Below are 17,686 nucleotides of genomic sequence, written 5' to 3'. Positions count from 1 at the left end.
ATAGTTGGAGGGGACAGGACAGAAGTGGTCAAACAGTTGAAGGGAATGTGCAGAAGAATCTGTGCCCAGTAGACACACTCCCTTCCACAGCCTGGAATGGAACCCAAGATTTCTAAATCTCACCATTCCTCTGCTATCAACAAATATCTATGAAACCCACTGGGACAGTCTCCCATCCTCCTCTGATGCTAGTCCACACAGAAGATAACAACCTAATGTTGGTATCCGTTACTCTGTTAAGTGGCAGAGATCTCTGTGGTGGATCTAAAAGCTCCAACCATGATGATGACTCATGGGGGAGTCAATATGATTCCACCTGATGACATTTTTGGGAGGGGTTGAGTTTTTTTTAAACCCAGGAAATTACACGTAACAAATTCAGTTAAAACAAAATTATTAAGGTTGCAAAATCAAACTCTCAGGAGTTAGAAAAGCCAAAATTAATTTCTCCCCCTTGCCTTATAATACAGTCTTTAATTATGTGATCACATACTATTTTGTCTACAAGACCCCTGCTTCATTCAATGAACAGGAAGAGCCTTCCCTAAAGCCCCTCCCCACTCCATACCCCCTCCTTACCTCCCTGCCCATCTCCCCAAAGAGCCTCCCTACCTCATAGCCCCTCCCCACCCATCTCCCCAGAGCCCCTCTCTGCCCCATCCCACCCTGCTAGGATGATCAGATGTCCCCATTTTATAGGGACAGTCCTGATATTTGGGGCTTTTTCTTATATAGGCACCTATTACCCCCCTCTTCCCAATTTTTCACACTTTCTGGTCACCCTACACCCTCCCAACCACCCCTCCCCACTCCACAGCCCCTCCCAATCCCACCCATCTCCCCACAGCCCCTCCCCACTCACCCCATGCAGCTCATCACAGCCCCTCCCCACTCCACAACCCCTCCCTAGCGCCCCGCCCATTGCAGCAAAGCCCCGCCCATGCCTCCTCCGCCCCTCCCATCTCCCCTCTTCTCTCCGCCCCTCCCATCTCCCCTCCCTCGTGCTGGGCGGTTGAGCCCCGCCCCGCCCCGCCGTGACGCGCTGTGCGTAGCCGCCGGCGGGCGCGGGGCGGCAGCGGCAGCTCGTGCCGGAGCGGGGCCAGCAGTGGCGGTTCGTCGCGCGCGGCGATGGGGACGCAGGGCGCCGGGCGGAAGCGGCTCCCCAACCGGGAGCGGCTGACGGCGGAGGACGATGCGCTCAACCAGATCGCCCGGGAGGTGAGGCGCGGAGCGGGCCGGGCTGGGCTCGGCTCGGGGGCTGCCCGTCCCTCCGGCCGCCCTGACGCGGAACGGAAATGGCGGGGGGCGGCCCTGCTCGGCGGTCGCAGGGGACGGGACTAGGGCTGGGGGACACACGGGGGTGGCCGGGGAGCCTGGGGGCTGCGGGCTGGAGGTGACATGCGGGGGCAGGCCGGACGGGCGGTGACGGGCGGAGCTGTGCCTCGCCCTGGGGGTTCCAGGCCCTTGAGGTGGCCCCGGGAGGGCCGGGGGTGTGTAATAAATAGCGGTCCCTCGGGGACGGGTTGTGGCTGGGCGGGGGGAGGAGCCGCCGCTGCTGCTGCTTGTCACTCGCTGCTGCCTCAGGGGCTTTCCTGAAAGTGACCGCAGGTGCCGTCTGCTCCTGCTGTCAGGTGCCTTTGCCTCCCCGGCTGCGGGCTGCCTCTGCGCGGCTGGTGTGTCTACACGCTGCCCGCCGTGAACGTGGCCACGGTGCAGAGCCTGTCTTCCCCCACTCCTAAAGTCCCCAGCTTTCCCCAGCACGCTGTTCCCAGACTTTGGTTGACTTGCTGCTCAGTATGAATTATTTTATCCTGCAGTATGAGGAGAATTGTTACAATGTAAAGGCAGGAATGTAACCCGCTCCCATGTGATCGGCTTTTTGCCTGGGGTTTTCATGCCCCTTCAATCTATTGAGTTTCACCCAAGGCTGGTTTAATAGGGGGGTGATCTGGTTTCAGGCCTACACTGTGGCTTGGAACCCTGACACGCCTGTCCAGTGGAATGATGCTCTCTATTTTGCTTGCACTGTGAAATTACAAGTTTTTACTAGCATAAAGGAAATGCCTTGACCATATGATTCAGAGGAAAGTGCAGGAAGCTTTCCAATTGCTGTGGATTTTGTCAGTGAAATGAGCGATGAAGATGGGTAATATACACTTCTAGATTTTGCAAGAAATAGGTCTTGAGTATCTGTGAGACTCAACCATATTTTAAAATTCTTTTTATCATGTGAATTGTGTGTTCGGGTTTTGTGGCCATAATATTTGGCTAACTTTTATATTAAATAAGTATGTATTTAAATTGACCCATTTAGTCATACTTCGTTATCCCATACCCTTGGAAGTTTAAGCTAGAATGGGACGCTGGGCTCTTCTGCATAGTTTTCTCTTTTGTCAGTGGCTTTAATTGTTATTTTTGTAATTAAGATTTTCCACATGATCAAAATTTTAAAACTCAGTATATTGGAACATACATAAAACCAGGTGTTAGTAGTAGTTTAAATCTCCGGACTTGCCTTCTGCCCTGATAAACTCTATTTTATGCCAGGTTTCAGAGTAGCAGCCGTGTTAGTTTGTATTCGCAAAAAGAAAAGGAGTGCTTGTAGCACCTTAGAGACTAACAAATATATTTGAGAATAAGCTTTCGTGAGCTACAGCCACTGAATGCATCCGATGAAGTGAGCTGTAGCTCACGAAAGTGTATGCGCAGATAAATTTGTTAGTCTCTAAGGTTCCACAAATACTCCTTTTCTATTTTAAGCGTTACAGAGGAATCTGAATTGAGAGCATTTATCTGGTTGAATGCAGTTGGGAACCAATGTAGAGTGGCCCCTTATCAGTTAGTGTTATAAGAGGCAGCTTTATAATAAAGGTGGAGTACAGCCTGTATGCTGAAATCCCTGCATTGCTACCCTATGCCATGGCATTTGTCTTAAAAGCTTGTATAAACTTGCGTTATTTCTTTTTTTCTCAGCTAGGAGACAGCCACATGTAATTACAAGGCTTCAGATAAAAAGCAAAGACTATGCCAGAGATTCTATGGTAAAGAGTCAGAAACATTATTTAGCTGGTATTTTTTTATCTCTTAATGATATGCTGTGTATATAAGTAAACATTTTTAGGGCAGTCTCTATTATAGGCACTAATTCAATTGCAGCAAAGAGCAAAATTTTGGGTGAGTGAACCTTGCCAGTTGAAAGGAGGTGATTTTCTTTTTCAGGCTTTGTTTCACACTTCTGTGATGAAAAATGTCTTAAAGACATAACATTGTGTGTGATATTAATTTGCACTATAGACAGCTTCATGTGGGATTTAAGAGTCAAGAAGTCTGAGGCTTGTAGGTTGGCTTGACATAAACATTAAGGGCTAGATGCTGCAAGGTCCTGAGTGTCCACAGTTGCCCCTGACTTAAACGGAAGCTTAGAGTTCTCAGCACTTTAGAGCAGTGATTCTCAGAGACCTTTCCAGACTACTGTACCCCTTTCGGAGTCTGTTTTATCTTGTATACCCCAAGTTTCACGTCACTTAAAAACTACTTGCTTACAAAATCAGACATAAAAATACAGAAGTGTCACAGTGCACTATTACTGAAAAAATGCTTACTTTCTAATTTTTACTATATAATTATAAAATCATGACCCCTGGGTTGAGAAACACTGATATAGTGTACAGACGCTCCCTGACTTAGGCAATTGTTCTGTTCCGGAACACTTTGCGTAACTCGAATTTTGCATAAATCGGAAACATATTCCTGAGCTTTACGCAAAAAACAAACAAACAAAACCTAATATTTTTAGCTTACGGAACTTTTTCCGTAAGTGCAGATTTGCATAAGTTGGGTCTTGCGTAACTCGGGGAGCGTCTGTATATAACAGTATCAACAAGTCATTGTCTGTATGAAATTTTAGTTTGTACTGACTTTGCTAGCACTTTTCATGTAGCCTGTTGTAAAACTAGGCAACTATCTACATGAGTTGATGTACACCCTGGCAGACCTCTGCATACCCTCAGGGGTACGCGTACCCCTGGTTGAAAACCAGTGCCTTTTAGAGGATGAAGCCCTAAACATCCAATGAACAAATTTTACATGAAGAAGTAAGATAAGATTCTGATTGGCTGCTAGGATGGAGTACAAGTATATTGTCCACCCTTTTCTTGATTAGAAATAGGGGTGTACAGAGTGAGAGCAGCAAGCAGGAATAAGATTTTGAAGGGCCACAGGCACCCCATACATACAAGTTATGTATTTTGCTCACATCAGTTATTTATTTGTATTGGCCGGAGATATCCTGACTCTTTAGAATCTGAATTTCTTTTCTGTATATAGTGCATTTCACTGGTGACTTCTTGATAGCATTCCGAGGTGTAAGTTAAGTACACTTTCATAGAACAACATATTAATATTTTTTACATGCACAGTTAATTATTAATTCCCTAGCTTTGCAAAATTGTATCCTGAGGGATTAGAGACATAATAATTCTAGCACAGTTGTCTGCTTTAGGAAGAGACCTGATATCAAAGTGCAAATTTATAAAATGTAAAACACAAAAGTTACATTAACATCCAGAGTGTTGATCCATTTATGATCTTGGAGCACCACTTAAGCCTACAGTATTTTAAAGTGTTTATGTATAGGAGAAACATTACTTAGTGCCAACAGAAAAGGAGTACTTGTGGCACCTTAGAGACTAACAAATTTATTTGAGCACAAGCTTTTGTGAGCTGCAGCTCACTTCATCTGATGCATTCAGTGGAAAATACAGTGGGGAGATTTATATACATAGAGAACATGAAACAATGGGTGTTACCATACACACTGTAACGAGAGTGATCACTTAAGGTGAGCTATTACCAGCAGGAGAGCGGGGTGGAAAAAACCTTTTGTAGTGATAATCAAGGTGGGCCATTTCCAGCAGTTGACAAGAACGTCTGAGGAACAGTAAAAAGAAAAGGATGCATCCGATGACGTGAGCTGTAGCTCACGAAAGCTTGTGCTCAAATAAATTTTAGTCTCTAAGGTGCCACAAGTACTCCTTTTCTTTTTGCGAATACAGACTAATACGGCTGCTACTCTGAAACCTGAGGAACAGTAGGGGGTGGAGGGTAAATAAACATGGGGAAATAGTTTTACTTTGTGTAATGACCCATCCACTCCCAGTCTCTATTCAAGCCTAGGTTAATTGTATCCAGTTTGCAAATTAATTCCAATTCAGCAGTCTCTCGTTGGAGTCTGTTTTTGAAGTTTTTTTGTTGAAGAATTGCCACTTTTAGGTCTGTAATCGAGCGACCAAAGAGATTGAATTGTTCCTCCAACTGGTTTTTGAATGTTATAATTCTTGACGTCTGACTTTTGCCCATTTATTCTTTTACATAGAGACTGTCCAGTTTGCCCAATGTACATGGGCATGTACATTTGCTGGCACATGATGGCATATATCATATTGGTAGATGTGCAGGTGAAAGAGCCTCTGATAGTGTGGCTGATGTGATTGGGCCCTATGATGGTGTCCCCTGAATAGATATGTGGGCACAGTTGGCAATGGGCTTTGTTGCAAGGATAGGTTCCTGGGTTAGTGGTTCTGTTGTGTGGTGTGTGGTTGCTGGTGAGTATTTGCTTCAGGTTGGGGGGCTGTCTGTAAGCTAGGACTGACCTGTTTCCCAAGATCTGTGAGAGTGATGGGTCGTCCTTCAGGATAGGTTGTAGATCCCTGATGATGCGCTGGAGAGGTTTTAGTTGGGGGCTGAAGGTGATGGCTAGTGGCGTTCTGTTTTTTTTTTTTCTTTGTTGGGCCTGTCCTGTAGTAGATGACTTCTGAGTACTCTTCTGGCTCTGTCAATCTGTTTCTTCACTTCAGCAGGTGGGTATTGTAGTTGTAAGAATGCTTGATCAAGATGTTGTAGGTATTTGTCTCTGTCTGAGGGGTTGGAGCAAATGCAGTTGTATCATAGACCTTGGCTGTAGACAGTGGATCGTGTGCTGTGATCTGGGTGAAATCTGGAGGCATGTAGGTAGGAATAGCGGTCAGTAGGTTTCCGGTATAGGATAGTGTTTATGTGACCATCGCTTGTTAGCACCGTAGTGTCCAGGAAGTGGATCTCTTGTGTGGACTGGACCAAGCTGAAGTTGATGGTGGGATGGAAATTGTTGAAATCATAGTGGAATTCCTCAAGGGCCTCTTTTCCATGGGTCCAGATGATGAAGATGTCATCAATGTAGCGCAAGTAGAGTAGGGGCATTAGGGGACGAGAGCTGCGGAAGCGTTGTTCTAAGTCAGCCATAAAAATGTTGGCATACTGTGGGGCCATGTGGGTACCCATAGCAGTGCCGCTGATTTGAAGGTATACGTTGTCCCCAAATGTGAAATAGTTATGTGTTCAGCCACCAGGTTTGCTATGACATTATCGGGGATACTGTTCCTGATGGCTTGTAGTCCATCTTTGTGTGGAATGTTGGTGTAGAGGGCTTCTACATCCATAGTGGCCAGGATGGTGTTTTCAGGAAGATCACCGATGGATTGTAGTTTCCTCAGGAACTCAGTGGTGTCTCGAAGATAGCTGGGAGTGCTGGTAGCATGGGGCCTGATGGGGGAATCTACATAGCCAGACAATTCTGCTGTCATGGTGCCAATGTCTGAGATGATGGGGCTTCCAGGATTTCCATGTTTATGGATCTTGGGTAGTATATAGAATACCCCAGGTCAGGGTTCCAGGGGTGTGTCTGTGCGGATTTGTTCTTTTGCTTTTTCAGGGAGTTTCTTTTGGTAACCCTCAGTGGGATCAGAGGGTAATGGCTTGTAGAAAGTGGTGTTGGAGAGCTGCCTAGCAGCTTCTTGTTCATATTCTGACCTATTCATGATGACGACAGCACCTCCTTTGTCAGCCTTTTCGATTATGATGTCAGAGTTGTTTCTGAGGCTGTGGATGGCATTGTGTTCTGCACCGCTGAGGTTATGGGGCAAGTGATGCTGCTTTTCCACAATTTCATCCTGTGCACGTCGGCGGAAGCACTCTATGTAGAAGTCCAGTCTGTTGTTTTGACCTTCAGGAGGAGTCCACCCAGAATCCTTCTTTTTGTAGTCTTGGTAGGAAGGACTCTGTGGGTTAGTATGTTGTTCAGAGGTGTGTTGGAAATATTCCTTGAGTCGGAGACGTCGAAAATAGGATTCTAGGTCACCACAGAACTGTGTCATGTTCGTGGGGGTGGAGGGGCAGAAGGAGAGGCCCCGAGATGGGACAGATTCTTCTGCTGGGCTAAGAGTATAGTTGGATAGATAGCAAAACTGCTGGTATGCCTACTGATTGTGAGGTCACCATTAATAACTGAGAACAAGAAAATTCAGGCCCTTGCTTATAACAGTGGCTCTAGTATGAACGTTTAATGTTCATGGATTCTACAGTTTGAAACAGGTATCTGACACAACCTCTGTGCATGTATTTGAGTTAACAAGCAGCTAAGCTAATATCAACTTTTTAAGCAGTGTAAACAACTTACAGTGCAAATCAATATTACGACCTCTTTGGAGAAGAAAATGGTAATAAAGGCCTTGATCTTGTGCTTACTGAAGCTGATGGCAAAAGCTTGCATTGACTGTAATGATGCAGGATCAAGGTCGTAGGCCCTGGTTCTGCATGATATCAAGCATGTATCTGGCTTTAAGCATCTGAGTCATCTGAATTCAGTGGATTTTTTGTGATTAAATTTAAGTGCATCATCATGTTTAAGGAATTTGCTGAATCGGGTTCTTGTGTTAAAATGCCATTACAAAAAAGTTGATCTTATTCCCAGTTGTGCTTGACTTAGCCTATATAGTTTTGTAGGGAGCGGACTTCATTTATAATAGGACAGTCTTCCATGTCTTTGCTTTCTATTACGTGTTCCTGTCCTAGTTTCAGCTTTACCCAGAAAGTTGTGTACTGCTTCCCTATCCCAAAGTATTTCCAAAGGGAAACAGTAAGTGTGATCCCTATGTTATCTGGAATTTAACTGGATAAAGGACCGATCCATTCAACTGAAATTCTTTAATCACTTTTATCTCCCATCTTTTCCACTGGGCTATAGGATTGAGGTCTGGAAAGTTGAGTTTTCTCATATTATTTTTAACTGCCTGTACCATACAGTTTCAATCATGTGAGTTGGATAGTGTAACTGTCATAATCCTTTATTATTATTGCCTTGTCTCCCACTCAGGGCTAGAGTGAATACATTTGTTATGCAGTATTTGGTTTTTTAGTGTTCTATTTCTATTCTATAGAGGTTTTTACCACGTTTGTCACATTAGTATCTGAATGCATTTTGGAGTGTGAATAACATCTGTCTAAAACTTTTGGGATCAATTTGTCCAAAAAATTTGTAGCATCCTCTTGTTTCCATCATAGTGACGATAGCTAGAAAAAACCTGGTGTTAAGATGGGTGACAGTGTTCATGCCAGCTCTTCCAGCCTCTCTGCAGTCACTCCCTCATGTTTTGGCAGAGTTCTGAGACATTTATGGTTTCTGATGTTGGTTTTCTCTCTATTTTTCAGTCTGTGTATGAAGTCCACAAGCTTTTCTACTTCCTTCAACCATCATCCCTTCCCGTTGTTAGCTTGCAGCCATGGAAGCTTGTAAATTATAGAGTATATTCTAGTAACTTATTTTGTCATGTTCAAATTGCGTATGGGTAGTCTAGTGGCCGTATCAGTCCTTGAATTTGAAGACCATAACTCCCTCCCCTAGTATAAACTTATCTAAAATGCAGGTGGAAACAAAGCATGGCATTTATCACCTCTACAGGATATGAGAGAGCAGTTTTAGGAGGAAGCAACTATGAACCAATGAAAGGAAACTGTATAAGTGAATCAAATTGTAATGACAGCATTTTTTGTACTCAGGATTGACACTTCGTTCTCTGGAGCGGTCTCTACGCTGGGACTCGTTAGCTGTTTTCTTGCCATTGACTTAGCTCTGATGGACGCACTAGCATAGACCCACTGCAGACATTTGTACCACCAGGTTGTTTATAGTGGTAAGAATGTTTGCAGACTGTCTACAGTAACATTTCCAATAGTGTGAAAATAGTTTAATGATATTTCACATTTCTCCTTCAACTCTTTCTTCTGCACTGTAGCTCTGGCTAAACTGATAACATTAATCAGATGAAACTTTTTTGCTACTGATTTAATTAATTTGGGGATTAAATGAATTGCAGACTTGTAAATATATTTACAGATGAACTCCCAAGGTAAAAAAAAAAAATTATATGCTACTCTGAATTTCTAATACACAGAAAGATGTCTTCCACTGAGGATTTTATTTTATATATACTAATCTCTCCATCACCAAAACTGTTTCTCTTTGATTGTGTCAATGCTTAAGGGTGAGAAGAAAGGTGATCAATGAAAGGCTTCTCTTTCATATTCTGTCACAGACCAGTGATGATGCTAGCAGATTATTCTGTGTTCAGGTCAATGAAGACTGTTTGATTTTGCTAACACTGCTGGCAAGTATTTCTGGAGGGGAATAATACAGTCTGTCAGTTCAGTAATCCATGAGTACTGTGCCAATCTGGCCAGAAGTACTAGTGCATGCAGAATGGAATCCTGTGTCAGAGCTTTATCCCTAATACAGTCACTTGTCAAGGCATACCCTACATTATGACGTGGTATCTGCATTTTTGTGGGGCCTGGTTGTCTGATATTTCCCTGTACAGTGCAGATGGGACTGACAATTTGGTGAAGCGAACTTGAGGAAGCACTCTTTCTTCAGGTATACTTTTTTCTTGCTGACTTCCACTCTGTGCTTTTTTCATTAGTTGTTAATAATGTTAAATGGATATAGAGGAGTCTAGTAAATGTAGCAAGGAAATTCATGTCAGCTGCATAAATGAAGTAGTTCTGCTACAGGTATCTATCTATATTTATTATTTGCTTAAGTTAGGCACACAAGACAGTAAGCTACTATTTTTATGAGGTGACCTAGAGAAGTCAGTTATACATCACAATGCTGGCATTTTGAATGCAAACTTTGATACTCCTAAAAATCAATACTGGGTTTCGTTATCTGTGTGCTGGAAAACTTGTCCTCATTTCTGCTTTTTTTTTTTTTGTCCGTGTGACCATTAAAAAGGACCTTTTGTCTATAAAATTGAAGAGGGCAGTAATTAGTTCTGGAAAACTTTTTTTAAGTCTCTTTCTTTCTATTAAAGTTGGTATAATGTTATGAGAGTGTTTTCAGATCTCAAATTTACAGTATTTATTATATTTAGTTACTTGACCAGTTGTCAAGAACACTGTCAACTTGTTTTTGTGTTGCTTTAAAAAAGGAAAAAAGTTTTCATTATCAATTTCAGTGAAATTGGGTTTAAATGTTGGTTTGCCTCATCTGCAGTCCAAAAATTGTGGTACTGTGCTAGTGCATGGGAAGCAGAATGTGTGGCTCGCTAGAAGTAACTACAAATTAAAGTGAAACTGACTAGACAGTCTTCCTTGTTCAAGCTGAGAGAGATACATACAAAATATTAAAATAATCCTAAATCGTGAAAAGACATAGCTTCTCATTATGATAAGCCGTGGTATATGTATGTAGATGGAGACTTTTTTTTAAAACTATGACCTGGGTTTTGAATGATCTTTAATAAGACATTGGGGAGGCCTGCGGAGGTTAACCATCAGGGGGTTTTGTTACATTTTATTTTGTTAGTTTTACTGTTTTCATCACAGGTTGATGTTACCCACTTAGCTCCTGATATTGGAAACCATGGAGCACCACTCCAACTGAAGTCAACTTCTTAATGAAGCAAATACATTTATTTTTAGTTTTAATCTGATAGATTCCTTTCAAGAACTCTGAAGATCCAAACATTTGAAGTTCATTTGTTCCAGTTGGAAATTTCATTGTTTTTTCTAATGTTCCCTCTGCTTTCTTAGAGTTCTCATGGGTTATGTCTGATCAGAGGGCAGATGATAAATGATTTCCTGTAAAATTATTATACAAAAAATTGGGTGACCTGCCAATGGAAGGTGGACATCAGTAACCAGTGTTTATTCCCAAGACTGAGTGCGCCCAATCAATGCTTTGTAAACCAGAGTGCATTTTGGGCATCGTAGCACAACATTTATCAGAGAGAAAGCAGAACTGGCTTTATATCTCCTTGCTAGAGTAAAGCAGAACATTATGGAAGCTACTAGAGCCCATGTAGGCCTGATCCTGAACCCATTCAATCCAGTCATCAGCGACTTCGATGCAAGGATTAGGCCCATAAAGAGGAAGCTGTAGTTGCAGTTGCCAGTAGGATAGTGGGAAGTGTTCCCATTACTAAAAGGTTAGTAGTTTATGGAGTAAATGTGCGCTAATTCTTTTATGATCTTCCCATCTCTTCTAAGGTAAGGTATTGTCCCTATATAGCCAATGAGCAGCACTGATTTTAGAGGTCACTTCCCATCCTCTTTCAGAGGAAATGCTCAGGCAAAGCATGTTGTAGTTTTAGAATTGAGACAAAACCCTAAAATCCATATAATCAAAATGAAATGGATGGTCTTCTAAACTATAATCCACCTAACAACATGCATATTGCTTCTTCAAATAATTGACAGGTTTCAGAGTAACAGCCATGTTAGTCTGTATTCGCAAAAAGAAAAGGAGTACTTGTGGCACCTTAGAGACTAACCAATTTATTTGAGCATGAGCTTTCGTGAGCTACAGCTCACTTCATCGGATGCATGCCGTGGAAACTGCAGCAGACTTTATTTATACACAGAGAATATGAAAAAATACCTCCTCCCACCCCACTGTCCTGCTGGTAATAGCTTATCTAAAGTGATCATCAGGTGGGCCATTTCCAGCACAAATCCAGGTTTTCTCATAACCTGGATTTGTGCTGGAAATGGCCCACCTGATGATCACTTTAGATAAGCTATTACCAGCAGGACAGTGGGGTGGGAGGAGGTATTTTTTCATATTCTCTGTGTATAAATAAAGTCTGCTGCAGTTTCCACGGCATGCATCCGATGAAGTGAGCTGTAGCTCACGAAAGCTCATGCTCAGATAAATTGGTTAGTCTCTAAGGTGCCACAAGTACTCCTTTTCTTTCTTCAAATAATTGGTTATCTGTTTTGGGTATACTTCTGGCCTGAATCCTGCTCAGCTGTTCCATGACTGGCTGAGGAAACAGCTGTTTTGGAACCCTGGATCCTATTGCAGTCAAGGATGAGACTTGTGTAAGAATTGAAAGTACGTAGAAATCCATGCCTGATCCCAGGTGGTGTTTATCTGCAGGACTCAGTGTATACTCTGAAACTTCTGTCTATCCTACCCTAGAAAAGCAATGTTCTGAATTGATTGTTTGATAAAACTGGGAGTCAGAGGAGTGCTTTCAAAGTGGTATTTAGATGATCTAACCACCAGAACAAAGATCAAATGCCTTCCACAGCAGGCCTGCAACAAGAAAAGAAACATTTGTCCTTACTGGGGTACAGTCAGGTCACCATGCCCACAGCAGCAGGCTGCCAGGCTCGCAATACGTCAATCTAGATGGACTCAGTAACCAAAGCTTAAAATAGCTTCTCTGAAATGCCAGCTGTTCCCTCACTTCTACACTTAAACTACCTTTGAGGGGAAGATGAACCTTACTGCTCACCTCTGATAAGAGAGGAAAATATTACCTTCAACAGTCATGAGGTAACTTTAATGCTGTCAGCACTTGCATTTACAAGTCTAGCTTAGGAGGTCAAAGAAAGGGATAGTTGCACTGGCATTCCAGCTTGTAGCGCTACATATTTTTGACTTCATCTGATGCATTTAAATATCTGACTCAAGTCCATAGGCATGAATGGCTCATTTTAGTCTTGACAGATACAAAAGAATCATGTTTAAGCTTGGATGTTGGTCACGTTGTCATAGTGATAAGGGGAGGGTGCTTTATAAAAGTAATTCACAAGTTTTTCCTCTCAGGAGGTTGGTTTGCTTTTGCTCTTTCCTTACACTTAAAAAGTGTAGGACAAAGGAGAGGCAGGATTTTTCTGACTAAAAATAATGCACACATATTCTAAAATGTAAGTACTAAATCAGGAGAAATGGAACACTTGAAAATAATTGTCACAGTTGATTTGCAAGACTGAAGCCTGAGCAATATCAGCCACTTCTTCAGTGCATTATAATAATCCAGACTTATTGAAATGTGGGAATAGGGAACATCAGTGTTAATATAGTGGCCAATATTGATAGTATTGCAGGGAATTCAAACAATAAAAACCACTAAATGGTAGGATGACCTTAAGAAAACTTAACATGTTTTGTATGGCAAAATGAAATTAACTATGGGCATTTGAAAGATGTAAATTTCTAGGAGAAGATGAATTAGTGGCCAAGAGAGCTAAGAAGCAAGTGGATGAAATTATGCAGAGGAAAGCATGAGATGTCAGGAAAAAACGTTTGTCTGACTGTCTTCCAAACATGTTGTGAAAGCTCTATTAGTCAAAACTAGACTGCTTGGTCAAAGAGCAGAAGTACATAGTATAGGAAACAATCCTGCATTGGCAGGAGAATGGACGAGGTGACCTAACCACTGAGATTATGTCTGACATTATTGTCAGCCAGTCAGAGAACTCGGTTTCCAGAGTTCAGTTCCAAAGCCATTTCACAAATGTGATTGGATGCATTTTAAGATAATTGTCTTTGAAAAGTTATTAAATAAATGCACTTAGGCTAGCGGTGTGTTGGAAATGCAAATGATTAACACACAGGTGACCGGAAATTAGGCACAACTTGGAGAGTCCTGCTACTTGGCTTGATGGAACAAATGGTGAGTAGGAGTTAATGCAACAAAAATTTGACCTCAAAGGTTAGTTGGTGTTTTCCTCCTGTTACATGCAGCAGGAGGATAACTAACTACTATAGAGGAAAGGAAGAGCTAGAATGATAGTTAATAAAATTTCTGGGAATACCAGGATTTAATTGTCTTGAAAGGTGATGGCCCCTCAACAACCAATACTTTCCTGCTAGTTGTCAGTGTTTTATCTCTTGTTGGCTTAAATGTGGTTCTCAGAGATAAATGTCTAGCCACTAACACATTTGACCAACGGTAAGCATTTGGACTGTCACTCTCCTTTGCATTGCTGCTTTCAACCCAAAATTGTCATGTGCACAACTTAGCTGTACTGTCCTATAGTGAAAAGAAAAGGAGTACTTGTGGCACCTTAGAGACTAACCAATTTATTTGAGCATGAGCTTTCGTGAGCTACAGCTCACTTAGTGGACATTCTATATCAGAAGGTGCAAGTCAGGGTTATGTTGGAACTTGTAGTTCTGTTTTCAGGTTCTCATAACTTTTGGAAATTGTAATTTTTTCTTAACCCAGAAGTAATTATGGAAAACTTGAGCAAAATTGGAAGTTTTGTTTCTGATTTATGGAAAGATGAAAACTATTTTGTTTTAAAGACAGTTCTTTGCTTACAACTCAAATGGCTGAGCTTTATGGTCTGAAATATTTAGAATAGCTAGTCTGACTGACCGACCTTTCGTTACCAAAAATCTCCTCTAAAATTCAGCTATTAGTATAGGTGGTAGTAAATTGTGCTAATTTGGGGAGTTAACAATACTATTTAGTATCTTAGCTAATTGCTGCATAAAAAGTTATTGCAATAGAACTTCCAGGTGTTTCTGCACACAATGCAGAGTCAGCCTGTGGAACTCATTGCCAAGGGATGTTGTGAAGGCTAAAAGAATAACTGGGTTCAAAAGTTGGGTAAGTTCATGGAGGATAGGTCCATCCATGGCTATTAGACAGTATGGTCAAGGATGCAACCCAGTCTCTGGGTTTATGGCTGTGACTGCCAGAAGCTGGGATTAGATGAGAGGGGAAAGATGCCCTGTTCTCTTCATTCCTTTTGAAGTGCCTGCCATTGGCCACTGTCAGAAATCAGGGTACTGGGCTAAGTGGATCATTGGTCTGACCTCTTGAGGCTGAAGTGTGGTCTGCCATTATGATTTTTTGGGGTGCAATTTAAGAGAGGATTGACCCATTTAATCACTTCTGTTTACTGCTGCTATGCATCTGAGGGGAGTCAACAACATTTCATGCTCTATGGCATTAAATACTGTGGTGAGATCCAATAAAATAAATGGTTGCCCTTTGGCCAACAGGTCGTCATCCAGAATCTGTGCTATGTTGCCCACTCATTTTCTACCACTTTTATCTTCTTCTTCCCTTCCCCCACCACTAATCCCTTGTTCCTCCAGTGAATACCACTATATGTCTAGAACTGAAACCTAAACTTTCTTCAGTGTTGCTGTTTTTATTGTCTTGTAACAATACCTTAGGTAAAATGTTAACATACTTCCAGTGCTCTAAGGTGGTTTCCTGGATGCTGTGCAGTTTCTCTGAGTAAATATTTAGCATTTTATTTTTGTATTGTATGTTTCTGCACAAGAAATCAGAGCCTCTTGGTTAACCAAAATTACCAAGCGCATTGCCACTTGTGTTTCTGTTTCTTGATACTTAGCAATTAGATAGGGCAGTGCTCATTGTCATTGGAAATACAAAAACAGTGGTTAAATGTTAGAGCCAACAATTATGTTTCTTTTGTGCTGTCATAATGTTTGTGTTGCATGTTAAGTAGAGTAAATTACCTTGCCTAAATGTAATTCATTGCCAAATGAATGAGCTAGTGGATATAAACACAAATTACTTTTGGTTTCCTCAAAAATCTGTTTTCTCATTGAATCAAAGCTTACGTTCTGAAATGTATTTGCACATAAACATGTTTTAGGTAAATGTAGATTCTGCAAGGAAGTGCAAGTAGATGTCCCTATTTTATTGAAATCGAGCTTTATGTAAAGGCTTCTTGTTAATGTATTTTATTGAGTTAGCTAGTTTGTAGCTAAATTGTGTTTTTGTTCTAGTTGAAATTAAAACATGTGGTGGTATTATCTGTAAAGCGGGAAGTTTTTCCGCGGATGCTATGCAGAGAATTCTTGCTGTTACTTGGTTGCCTTAAACTGTTAGATTCTGTCTGTGTAAGCCCTGACCTCTAAGGGCTATGATTCCTTTCCTCCCACAAATACTCTGGCCATTATTACATTTTCGGTGACCTTTCCTATCTCCAATATTTGACTTCAGTTAAGCATTTTGTATTTAGTTTTTGCTTCCCTCCTCTGTTTCCACTTTGTCCTCTTCACAACCCAAAATTTTCTTAGGATCCCAATCCCTACCTAAATTAGTGTATTTATATCTAGGAGAGTTTCCCTCTTCCATCCATCTTTGCCAGTCTTATCTACTAGGCAGTATCAAAGTACTGGCATATTACTTGGGCTAAAAGTTGACTGAAGTTTTTGAACTCGGGTCAGATAGATTTCAGGCATTCCCACTTGAGTCTTCTAATTATGGAACATTTATCAGTTAATGTACCAAGACAGCAGGGGAACAGAGAGAATATTATGTTTCACACAACAGAATTCCAATGCTTTTTTCTGGTGTCAATCTTAAGGATAACTTTTTACTATTTACACCATCATGAAGCACTTCTTTATGTCAGCTGCCCCTTTAAAATAATGCATTGTAAACAAACCTACCTTAAGTACATTACAAATACCTTGGAGCCTTCAGCAGAACATTTGAAGTCTAATTGACTTGTCACTTTGCATGGCTCTGAACAGTGAGAATAATGAAGTTACTTTCACATTGGTCTTCAGTCACTGTCGCTTTGAGGTCTCAGAGCTTCAGTGTTTGGGTTGCAAATGCTTCAGGGAAAAGTTGACTCAAATTGTTTTGGTTAAGGATAACTGAATTCTTTCTTTTGGTGTTAGGTTTCATATATGCTTTCAGAAAATGTAAGTTCTGGCCCAAATTTGAATGGTCCCTTTAAATCTATTGTGCTGTATAATTTTGTCTCATCGTTTATTTTCAATAGAATACCAGTTGTCATGTATGAAACCCATGGACGTAATCAGGCCTTGGTTTCTTTGCTTTGTTGAGTACACTGTTCAGCACTGAAGAGGTTAAATACTGCTAAATGTGCTGAACCAACATCTGTTGAAAATTGGAAGGGGCTTCTGGGACTTTTTTTGACACACACAGGTCACGTTAGCCCATTGTGCATTAAATATGAAATTAATTCCATCCTGAAGTAGAATGAATACATTGAATCAATGAAGTGACCTAACCTTTATGTGAACTGTGAAGGACTCTAGGAAATACCATGGCAATGTATGGATGCTAATGGGTAATCTTGGTATCTGTAGGAAATGACAGTATTGTAACTGGTCTCATGGTTTTTGCAGCAATGTTTGTTTTGGCATATTCACAAATGTAATGATTCTGCTAAAAAATACCAGTCAGTATGTCCGAAAAAAGGGAAAATGGTTTTGTTTGTTTGTTGAGGGTACATCTATATGTTTCAGAGTAGCAGCCGTGTTAGTCTGTATTCGCAAAAGGAAAAGGAGTACTTGTGGCACCTTAGAGACTAACCAATTTATTTGAGCATAAGCTTTCGTGAGCTACAGCTCTCTTCATCGGATGCATAAAGTGGAAAGTACAGTGAGCATATTTTATATATACACACACAGACCATGAAAAAAAAATACATTGTAAGGAGAGTGATCACTTAAGATGAGCTATTACCAGCAGGAGAGTGGAGTGGGGGAAGAGAAAACCTTTTGAAGTGATAATCAAGGTGGGCCATTTCCAGGAGTTAAGAAGAACTTCTGAGGAGC

General features: G+C 41.4%; 1 protein-coding gene across 36 annotated transcripts in view; it reads left to right on the top strand.

Moving 5' to 3' along the window:
- The first annotated feature begins 1,042 nt into the window (after nt 1-1,042).
- LRRFIP1 (LRR binding FLII interacting protein 1) overlaps nt 1,043-17,686 on the top strand; it is a 186,653-nt gene continuing 170,009 nt past the window's right edge. For 13 of the 36 annotated variants that reach the window (XM_075118144.1, XM_075118140.1, XM_075118137.1 and 10 more), the window contains exon 1: nt 1,043-1,218. In XM_075118144.1, the coding sequence (XP_074974245.1) occupies nt 1,129-1,218 (90 nt within the window). In that variant the 5' untranslated portion in view covers nt 1,043-1,128. The remainder of the gene's footprint in view (nt 1,219-17,686) is intronic. The other 23 variants (XM_048870153.2, XM_048870146.2, XM_048870143.2 and 20 more) reach the window with 5 other exon arrangements.

This window comes from Caretta caretta, chromosome 11, assembly GCF_965140235.1.
Source record: "Caretta caretta isolate rCarCar2 chromosome 11, rCarCar1.hap1, whole genome shotgun sequence".
Classification (NCBI taxonomy): domain Eukaryota; kingdom Metazoa; phylum Chordata; order Testudines; family Cheloniidae; genus Caretta; species Caretta caretta.
Note: the sequence above shows the minus strand (reverse complement) of the source record. Positions and strands in the feature narration are given on the sequence as shown.